This window comes from Anneissia japonica, unplaced genomic scaffold, assembly GCF_011630105.1.
Source record: "Anneissia japonica isolate Jap-2015-1 unplaced genomic scaffold, ASM1163010v1 scaffold24655_len12267_cov153, whole genome shotgun sequence".
NCBI lineage: Eukaryota > Metazoa > Echinodermata > Crinoidea > Comatulida > Comatulidae > Anneissia > Anneissia japonica.
In genome coordinates this window covers 290-12,256 of record NW_022683309.1, presented here as the reverse complement: position 1 = coordinate 12,256, position 11,967 = coordinate 290, and the positions used below count along the sequence as shown (strand labels likewise).

The window sequence follows — 11,967 nt, the reverse complement described above, 5'->3', positions numbered from 1 at the left end:
TATCCGTTAGCAGCCGTGTGAGAACATAGCCTTTTTCAACGAAATAATGTTTTGTTACTAAAATGTCATTGTTTTCAAAAAGTGAATATTTTCTCTACAAAAAGTCCTTTGTCAACAAATGAATTATTCCGTCATAGAGAAGGCTTAATTTTAGAAGAGGAGTTCAATCAAGACTTGTGGCTATAATAACAAAGAACATATACCAACAAAAAAATAAATAAAAAATAGAAAAAAAAACAAAAAAAACCCCTCTTTTGTCGTTAGAAATGTCTCTGTTGACAGAATATTCAATTTTAAAAGAGTTCTCTACCGATAAAATAGTTAATTTCTCGATAGAATAGTTTTGACAAAATGTCGGAAATGTTAGATCCCACTGGTTTATACATCTTCTAAAAATAAATTGGAAAATTTATAAGGGTAAAATCAGGTAGAATGAATGAAATAACGTCACACGGACACATAAACAAGAACGGACGGTATTTTAACAATTACGTGATCACACATAATCTAGATTAAGATCATTATTTGGAGCAAAACAAAATCAATTAATACAAGTAATTGTGATAAACCCTAAACAGAGGCGAAGAAGTCCATCACAGTGGATACTACTTAAAAAAAGTAACGTCCAGAAAGACTTAGGGTCTCGTTTAGGTTCACGGAGTTAAAACCACATTAGGCTTAAAAATGTTTGGAAGAAAATTAAGTTCATTGTATATAATGGGAATTAAATTAAATTTTATACTTCTTTTATGTATGTCTTACCTTTTTATGGCAGCATATAAGGCAGCATATCTTGGCCCATCACGTACTGTTTAAATTATTGTGGTTGATTAAAAGGAATCCTAAACCAATACGTATAAAATTGCAAGAAATCCGACTATTGTGGTTTCATTGGAAAGTAATCCTATTTCAAAAAGTATTGTTATGAAGGGGTGTGTCCTTAAAAAGAAGAGTTTCGAGCGATTTTAATTCTAATAGGGCGCCCCTATATCGTGACAGTGCATACAACATCAGGGAACCCTTGCAGTCATAGATTACTCTTTGGTAGGACATTTACAATTTTATACTCTTTGACTAAACTTTATTAAAATTATTTTTGTTTATAATCTGGATGACATTATACATTCTTTTAACTGTCTGCCTTACCTTGTTGGCAGCCTTCCCCAGCCCATCCTTCTTTACAAGCATCACCAACTGGGCAATTTCCACTATTTCGATTACAATTTGATGAGCCTTCACAGTGACATATTTTGGTGCACTGTTCGCCATAGAAGCCACCGGGACATTCGACATTCGGATCTCTTTCTACCATAGGAGGAAAACACATTTTGTAAAGATACCACAAGTAGTCATTGTTCTTAATAGAAGTACAGTAACATCTTTTCTTTTATCTTCCATGTTGTTTTTTTTTCTATCTTTTTGCACTGGTTTTTTTCACCCGGCACTTTGGTCACTTTCCATGCTTGGATCTTTTCCATACTTTGTCGAATCATAGACCACATAGGCGGATCTGGGTTCACATTTAGGGGATCGTGCAACTGGTGATAAGTGCACATAAGTGAAGTGTGTAATTATGTTAATCTATGATCAAATTGGTAGAATAGGAATTATCCTGTTGACAGTTGCACAGGAGAGGTGATAGAAGGTGAACTGAAAGGGTTTGGTGCAGTAGACATGCCCAAGCTGAATCACCTAAGGTTTAAGAAAGTGTGGTAGGTAATGGAGAGCACCACTGAAATGTGTGCACTATAAATACAAGAACAAAATTTAAAAGGACCTATGTAAGTACTGTTGATAATTTATAAATGTGAAATTATGTAGCTTCCATAGGTATTAATTATACGTTGAATAGTAAATGCAGGTAGTGGAATGCACATAGGCATTACATGGTATGTGGCTTTATACTTGCCTTGAATATGGTTAAAGTGGATTAGTTGTACATTTAATTGGTATGAGAATGAATTAATATTATTGTAGTTCTGGATTTCATTTATTTGTAGTGCCATCCGAGATGTGGAGTTTATATGCTTATGATGGTATGCTTATGATGTCAGCCCGAAAATGATGCTAGCCCAAGATGGGAGCATGATATAGGCAGTAGTTTGTGATTTATGTTTGAAGGTGCTGTGCTGTAGAAGTTGACGGTACTATGTATAAAAGTAATTATTCAAAGGAAGACAAGCAGAGGTGGTGAAGTTGGCAAGTTCATGGAAACTAAGGCAATGCTTTGAACATTTGCTTAAATACCTGAGTTATTATATATAATTTAAAATAGGCTTCATTAACAATTGGTACCAATTTGATTGTAGATACGTTTGTTTGATAATTATTATTATAATTATTATTATTACTCATATAAATGTGTGTTGTGAATGTTGATAATTTATTTTTGAACTTTCTTTGTTAACTTGTCGTTTTGTACATCACCTAAACACATAGTCGCAACACCCTAGTCAACGTTTCCAAGTCCACCTTGGGTGTGATACCCTATGTTGTACAGACATAGTAAGTCTAGTTAATGGCTGTATGCATTCTGATTTCTTTTTTAAACAACCTTATCATAAGTTTATTACTATATTAAAATTGATGATTTAATTAATGTGGTATATAAAAACTAAATGTACTTGTACAAACCTAGACAACGGCTGCCAGTGTAACCAGTATGACAAGTGACTCCTTCGTTGCAGCCCTCTGACGGCTGACAGTCAGCAGCGTCACAGTGACAATCAAGAAGGCATCCCGGTCCATATTTGTCTGTTGTTCCAGTGTCACAAACTAAGTAACATAAGCAGAATATATTCTGGAGAGCTTAATTTTGTTTTCTAAATATATTGTATACTGAATTCGTGTATGATACTTTATGATAAAAGAGTTGCGTGTACCGGAATATTTTTATATTGTGTAAGTTGTGTAGTACTCCAATAATTAGGGATGCGACTAATTAATGGAAAGAAAAGGGAAAAATCTCGCATGTAGTACCCATAGTAAATACTATTAAGTAGGGATTCAACTATGTCTGTCTCTTATACACATCTAGATGTGTATAAGAGACAGTATATAAATCAAGGTAGCCGTTAATACTGTTAAATTATCTTTGAATTTATATATATTTAAAGGAAATATCCAGAAAGCAAGTAGAATAATACAACGAATTATATAACTTGAAACGTAAAAATAGTGGAATCTGACAAAGAAAGGAAAAACCCTCAGCCTCCACCCAAAACGTAATTATTATTCATTGGATTACTCTTCTCGTTGTTTATAGGTTTTCCCATCCTTTTAATTCACTACACACATAAATACATAAATACATATAATAAATAGATAATAAAAGAATATAGAAACGATTATATATACATATGTAAACTTTAGAAACACTTAATTGGAGAAAACCAATATTTCGACTTATCCCTAGGTCTTTATCAAGGTACACTATTATCATTTATATTAGTGGTTTTAAAATATAATTATAATATATATATGTATATGTATATAAAGTATATATAAATATTGATTTTGGATCAGTAAATCGAAAGAAAAATCTAATCATTAGCGTACTATACTGGCCAAAATATGTAAAACAGTTCAATTAGCATTTTCATGTGAAATGTTGTTACCACAAAATCTGGACAATGTTGCAAATATTTTAATGCCTATAACAACTCCTTGGTAAGAAACGCAAAATAGTACCACAAATTCAAGCTGTAGGCACACACTCTATTGAAAGAGTAAAATCTACAATTAATTAAAGACATAAATAGCTGGATCATGGACCTATTAAATTAATAGGTCCATGGTTGGATGTACTACTAGGCTAATTTCCGAAACTGATTTTGTTAAAATTGTGCTATAAATAGTAGTTGGATTGTATATCATAACTGAATTTTATTTTTATTCAATTCAGGACAGCAAAGGCGGATAATAAGATAGTATAATTTGTTATATTAATTGTTGGAACATATAAAATATCTGAAATTTTAACTGACTGCTTTTGATAGCTTTTCTTAATTATTTTAATGATTCTTGTTTTATTTATTGAACGTGTAAAATATAAAATATATTAAACTGTATTTATTCTAATTAAACTATAATAAACTAATTTTCTCTGGTTTCTTTAAACCTAACTACAACTTAATCGGCTGGAGTATTGATCAATTGATCGATTGTTCAATGAGTCGATTGATCAAAAGTTGATCAATCGATATATTAATTTGTTAACTGGTTGATTAGCGGTTGATCGGTTGGTGGTTTGGTCGGTTGATTAATTGGTCGATCTGTTGCTCGATCGATCGATCGATTGATTATTGATTGATGACAATGTGTGAAAAGTACTGTTTAGATTTATTTATTATATTGGTACAAATTAATAATAGATTGAAAAAATATCACATAGACAAAGATGCAAATCAATGCGTTGAAAGTTACCTTGGCTACAATCAGTGTCACCATATCCGGACATACATGAACAACCGAAAGGATCAGGTAGACAAAACATGACATTTGGACAACCTGGATTATTTGAGCTGCAAATTATATTGCATTCGCGCCCCCAGTTGTTATAACCACACGCTATGAAAAGTAAATCGAGAATGTTATTAAGTGAGATCACTTCTCATTCGTTGACATCTGCTAGGCCTACATATTTGTGATCAACTCTACTTTATCAGTACACTTAAAAATTGTATGTTGGTATTTGTATAATTATTCTGCACGTATTAATCTTTAACAGTAACATTTAATATATTGTATGTAAGTTTTGAAATAAACGGCTTTAAAAGACATGTAATTCAGAGGTTTAATAAATAGTATGTATTTCAAAATTAATTTAATATGCCTACAATTTTAATTAACTTTAATTTTCTACTGTTTGGCTGATAGCTTGAAAATGCCGACAATAAAAAGGTTTTGCCAGAGACGGTCACATCTACAGTTCTTGCATTTAAGTTACGTCTAATAGTAATACCAATTAAAAATTGGAATTAAAAAACACATAAAAATGCTTTAGTGTATAGTATAAACATAGTATATTTATATAAAATATTGTATATCGGTAAAATTGTGGTATCTTGATAAATATATCATTGAAAGTTTAGTCTCTAATAAATATTTATCATATTATTGGATAATGTTGTGTTTTACTGTTGTACATTGTCATATTTTCCCCATGAGAACGAATAATATTATACCTACCTTCTTCACAGTTATCTCCAGTGAAGCCCGGCGGACAGATGCAAGATCCGAATTGATCAGAACACACGCCTCCATTATAGCATATAGGGCAATTGATTTCACAATTAGGATGCAGCCACTTTCCTTGAGGGCATTCTGTCGATTGATTAGAAAGCAAAATTATATATATAATAATAATAATAATAATAATAATAATAATAATAATAATAATAAAAATAAAAATAAAAATAATAATAATAATAATAATAATAATAATAATAATAATAATAATAATAATAATAATAATATAAACCATATTCTTCGTATAAATTGCTATAAATAATATAGAAAAATGTAAAAATAAAACCCTAAAAGAAACTCAATTTGGTTGTAAAAACAGAGGGGCTTAAATTTTTAAAATTATACAAAAGAAAAAAAAAAGTTTAACGATTAAATACAATCAACAAAATTTAGAGAAATAGAATACATCATTGACGCAAACAAACCTTCTAAGTCTAACTTAAATAGGAGAAAATAATAAAGAATAATTTACAAATACAAAATTACATATAAAATTTGGAAAACAGTCACAAAATAATGATAAAATAATAATAATAATAATAATAATAGTAGTAGTAGTAGTAGTAATAATAACAATAATAGTAATAATAATAATAATAATAATAATAATAGTAATAATAATGATAATAATAATAATAATAATAATAATAATAATAATAATGATAATAATAATGATAATAATTTTTTATTTGCATTTTTTCGGTGATATAGGCTAAATGAAGGCAGACAGACTCATCTACAAATTAAACCTGCATTCACATCAGATCCAAACCGATTGAAATCATTATAATAATAATAATAGTAGTAGTAGTAGCAATAATAATAATAATAATAATAATAATAATAATAATAATAATAATAATAGTAATAATAATAATAGTAATAATAATAATAATAATAATAATAATAATAATAATAATAATAATAATAATAATAATAATAATAATAATAATAATAATAATAATAATAATAATAATGATAATAATAATAATAATTTTTTATTTGCATTTTTTCGGTGATATAGGCTAAATGAAGGCGAGAGAGACTCATCTACAGATTAAACCTGCATTCAAATCAGATCCAAACCGATTGAAATCAGGCCGCGTTCCGAAGCGCTGAACGCCATTGTCCCTCTTCTTACAAACTGATTCGGTTTTCAAATCGGTTCTGTAAGCCTTCTGATCCTAAAATTCAAAATCGGTGTAAATGCACCTTAATGTGGCATTGCCAGGTTCGTTTGGGGCAGATCTTTTTCCTTTGACTTTACCAGTTTTTAATTAAATTGTTACGTGTATGCATTGAGGGGGCAATGAAGGCCGTTTTCCATTGCTCCGACATTGACGATGTCTTTCCAATTTGCTGTACTGATTCCGAAAATTTATTTTCACTAAATTTTTAAATCCTAAATTTTGCCTTACGATTTCGTCAGTCAAGTTGTTCACCATACAATGACTGCCTGGGAAGTTATGCCATTCATGCGATTGTTGTAGAGATATTTGTAGAGTTATAATTTTAAAGGAATTGTCATATAAGATATCCTGTCTTGCATTTCATGTTATTCATGTTGTTGCACAGACATCATTGAAGACAAAAGTAGTTCTATGATGTCTGTATTTCACTACCATACAAAAGTGTTCCAAGAACGCATGCATCAAAACAATTGTTTTTAAAAATAAACAGGCCTTCTGTTTCTCTATCTACTTCTAAATCTACCAAACATTGCTGAAGTGTTAAATGTGAGACAGAAAAATTATGTGGAATGCAAGCTGATAACTTCGCAAATAACATTATTATGTACACAATTAATTTAAAAAAAGGAAACATTTTTTAAAGACAGTGTCACACACCGATAAATAAAGTAAAATCTAGAATACAATAAACAATTATGCTTGTTTTTAATAAAATTTACCTCGAACAAGTACTCGTACAATAGCGTGTTGACCCTGATCTCGTTGTCCTTCCGGGTAGCATTCGTAGATACCAGCGTCTTTTTTCCGAACATTTTCAACGGTAACAATGCTGAGACCGTCCCATTCCATTATATTTGATCCTCCATCTTTTTTCCATCGTAAGCTGCTAATTTCAACACCATCAACTGTCATTATCAGTTCAAGCGTTTCACCGATACTGGTTGTATGCTGTCTCTTATACACATCTAGATGTGTATAAGAGACAGATTTGATAAGCAAGCACCTAAAAAGTAAACGTAAGTAAAACAGCCAGAAATAGGATCAGAGCTTTAAGTCAACAATAGTCCTTACTCAGTGGCGAGTGAGTGAAAGTAGAAAAAGTCAGATAGCATAAAGTGAGAAGTCATGCAAGTATGATTAGAAAAAATAGGCTCTGTGAGATATTGCAGTGAGGGTAATGAACAGCGTAAAGAAAGAGTGAACAAGAAGGCCAACATTAAACTTCAGACACACGATACACATTGTTTATGGCTTCCAATGGGCAAAACCTTTTGGAAGGTGTATGTGTACTTGACATTGGCATTAGTAGCCACTCACCTCTATATGTACTCATACCTACAGTACAGCAATACCTCTAAAAAAAACCCAAATCATCTCTCTTGACCAATCTGGCTAATCTGGTCGACATTAACGAAATATGGTGTGAATGGACAAACATTATGCAAGTAAGACGTTTAGACCTAAAAAGAACACCGAACCGTGGATCAATTCATCAATTCCGAAATTAAAGGCTTAATCATATACCGCAAGCAACTTTTTAGGAAAGAAAAAAAATCAAAAGTGATTGACTGAAATATAAATAATTAGGAATAGGGTCACCTCATTAACTAGTAATAATAAAGTTGAATTCATAAACAGTATATGTCATAGATCAAAAGAAAAATCCTGCCAAGTTCTGGCAACATTTTGATAAGATTATCGGGCGTCAAAGCAAGAGAACAAACTACGATACTGTAAATCCATAAACGTAAACGGACTCTGCCAACTGTGGATCTACTGCTAATGCATCCAACCATTTTTCCTGCTTCCACTGCTTTCTTTCTTCTTTCCTGTTAAACATATTGACGCCTCCGCTTTATCGAAGATTCCTGATACCCTCAATCGTCTAACTACTTCGGATCAGATTTCAAACATTCTCACATCGAACAAAGTCAACTGAACCTGATGGTCTCTCTGCTTTATCTCTTAAGAGCACTGCTCCTGCCATATACTCTTACATTTCTTTTATTTTTTATTCAATGCACTACTCGTGACAGCAGTTATTCAACCTATTCACAAAGGGGGTTCGTATACCGATATAAGCAACTACCATAGACCAATTTCAATCATGCCCTTGATTGCCAAATTTGACGAGAGAATCATCTATGAACAAGCCTTTAACTTTCTTGATCAACACTCATACAGTACTTCTGTTCACTAGTTAAATTGGTGTATAAAGCCAGGCTGGCATACGACAAAAAACATGTTCTAGGTGCTGTCGTGATAGATTACTTTTGGGCATTTAATTCAATATTTAAAAGAGTAAAATGCTGTGATTATTTCTCAATGGACTCCAGTACTAAGGGCATTCAAGTTCCCCAGGGATCCCTAATGGGTCCTCTTCTCTTTTCAATATATTTGTACGATTCTTTTTATTGGGTGTGCACCTTTTTCTAATTCTCTACATACTGATATCGTCACCGTTTTCACAAAGAGACACATACTTCAATTTTGAACAAAACATCGTTTTGAGAAAAACGCGTTTGAAGTATAATACTTCACAAAACCTAATTTTCACTATCAAGATATCGACATCTTAAATAGTTTTTGTTACATATGTTTAATTTTTAATTACTGTGAAACGTTTGTCTCTGTTCATGAAAATGAAAAAATAAACCCAGCATAGGTTGTTTACACGTACAGCAAAGTTTGTGTCTCTTCGTGAAAACGAAAATCTCAATTTACGTGTTGTGCTCTGTTGGCAGATAAACTGGGTTTTAGCCTATGTTTTTCCGTAGTCAAGTGTGATTATAGGCCTACAAGTCTTATCCTGCTTAAAGCATTATGGTTTTACTAATAATTCCACACCTGCATGTATATAGGCCTAGTCCAAATTATAGGCCTACTGCGAGAAGGATACCTTATGCTTATATGAAAGTTAGGGAATCTAACGTTTACCTATAGCCCACGGTGTCTTCACGAATAGGGGTTTTGGACAAAAAGAGTTGAACTATAGAGGGCGTTACATTACGTAATTCTTCTGAGTCAGCGAAATCAATGAAGTGGAACGATGTATTGATCACTACGCTAACGAGTTTATTAGTACAGGAATTCGCGTAATATATCAGATATTACGGAAAATATAAGCTATCTTTCATGAATTCAAACTAATTACAAGTTACTTATATGTGTATTAAACCACACATTTCAATTATTACGTTTTAAAAAAAAAGTTTACTTGTATTTTTAGTTGTATTTTTGAGGCCTATTATACAGAGATGAAGTAAACAAACAGCGCCACCACCCAAAGTCAAGGTACTTAAGTGCGAAACTTTAAATCGTCTGTCAACACATGTTATCCATCATTTAGAAATCTGGTTTTTTTTGTATACTTTCTTATTAGATGTTATTTTATTCTGTTTCAAAAGCAAAAAATTTTGTAACGGTTGAATTTTGAGAAAAGGGTATATAAAAATGCACTTAATTAATTACTCGTGAACACTATAAAAAAAATTCCCAATCTATTCATAACACTGTAAAAATAGGGGAACTCCACTATCAAACGTATTATCGAATGTTAACAAATAAATTATTTGATATAGCAGATACCATATTTTCATCAGTTCACAAAATGGAACGCGCCCGGATCCCTAGGCCGGATGTGAGCTCGGTCAGTTTTTCTTCTTGAAAGCCTTTCATAAGATTATTTTTAATATATAACTGATTCCAAGAAAACTGCCTTTCTGTTGCAAAAGTATGACGTTGTAAGTAAACGACTACTCACAAGCCAGCTCAAATCCCACTGAAAACACGCAATATCGCTTATATTTTCGTAATTTAAACCAAAAATTACTTTTATCTTCAATTTTGAAAACCTTTATTCGATTGACCAAAATAAAAACCCAACTAATTACAAAAAAGAAACACTATGGTGAAGTATGCACACATCGCCACACCAACATTAACACATACTGATAAACCCACCTTCTTTTGCTAGAAACACCATTGACGCTGAAACAATGTAACCATTAAATTCTGTCCACATGTATTTTACACCAATTCTGCGTACACCAACATCAGGGGGAAATTCGAGCCAACATCTAAATGCGTTCGTTGTTGCTGTGCATGCAGAGTAAGTTGTACCAGAAGTGAATATAGAATCCTCTAGATTGTTGTCTAGATTTACTAACTCATTCTCCCCATAATGCGTCCCGCTGTCGTTCACCCATAAACCGATACCAAACATGACGTTGAGGTTGTCTCCATCGTCCTGGCCTGTGTAGGCACGCATATCCGTTTTAGTTCCACTGTCTACAATGTGAGCTGAACTAAATGCAGTAATGTCTGGTACCTTGCCTGAAATGATGGCAGCCAAATACATTTATAAAGTTAATTATTACCATAGATTGAAAGCAGCGGTTCTAATTAATATCAAACATGTTTTATTATAATAAAATATACCTATCGTTATGGAGCTTTCTGATTTCACCAATTTCAGTAATTTTTATATTCAAATATAAAATATACATAATATTTATTAAGCTTTGTAATCATAACAAAGAAATCAAAATGTTCGTTATGTAAAGAGTAAAGGTTATACGTTTTACACAATTCTTTATTAGCTTTTTTGACGACGCTTAAAAGAGTGTAGAATTGAATTTGGTTAAAATGAAATTAAACCTTTTGGAATGCTAAGTGAGGAGCTTGATGTCCCAGTCATATCTGCACCTTTGTGCTCATAGTTCACCATCACAACTACTTCGAATGAATAGTACACATACACTTCAGGTAGTAGGACCGTATAATCTGGCAAATGGAGAGGTTCGTCTACAATAACTGAGTACACAATACTTGGTGTATTCACGTTCCAATACTGTATAGTGTACCCTTGTACAATTCCCATGCCGGTATGTGCATCGTAGCTCCAAGTATCGCATGTTAAAGTGGTTGAAAAGTTTGCAAGGAGATTGAACGTACACGGGTTAGATGAAAAAGAAGGAGGCACTGTAAAACACAAAAAATTGGTCTCACGAGGGAATTATATAATTTGATAAAGGCTTCGGAGTGATTGTATTTCAAAGTTCGCTTAATAAAGCCAAGAAGTTTCAGACCCTTGGAAGTGACATCATTAACGTGAGCACCCCATGATAAATTAGATGCAATGTTAACACCAAGGTACTTGTGAGTAGAAGTGAGCTGAAGACAAGCCTCATTGATGTGATAACTTTTTGGAGATTGTGCTCGACTAGTTGATCGAGTGATTCGCATTATTCTACATTTGTTCGGGTTGAGGGACATTCCACACCCCTCGCTCCACCTACAAACATGGTCGAGATCACTCTGGAGGATGGCTTCATCATTAGAAGAGAAAGTAGTACGATAAAGAAGAGTGTCATCGGCGTAAAGAGGGATAAAAGATTGGATAGTATCAGGAAGGTCACAGATAAATAAATTAAAAAGAATAGGCCCGAGGACTGACCTCTGGGGGACCCCAGAAGTCACAGGGGCAACAGGAGAAGATTGACCCCGAAAAAGAACATTTTGAGAG

The 11,967-nt window shown here is 32.5% G+C and overlaps 1 protein-coding gene across 1 annotated transcript; it reads right to left on the bottom strand.

Annotated features, from left to right (window-relative positions):
- Positions 1–1,146: 1,146 nt before the first annotated feature.
- On the bottom strand, positions 1,147–11,687 carry LOC117099851 (the record flags this gene model as incomplete). Its single annotated transcript, XM_033239376.1, has 8 exons — positions 11,531–11,687; positions 11,100–11,423; positions 10,404–10,775; positions 7,160–7,405; positions 5,191–5,325; positions 4,426–4,569; positions 2,635–2,775; positions 1,147–1,305 (listed from the first exon to the last, which is right to left on the bottom strand). Coding segments are annotated over exons 1-8 (1,678 nt in total), but the record flags the coding sequence as incomplete, so codon positions are not given.
- Between the last annotated feature and the right edge of the window lie 280 nt (positions 11,688–11,967).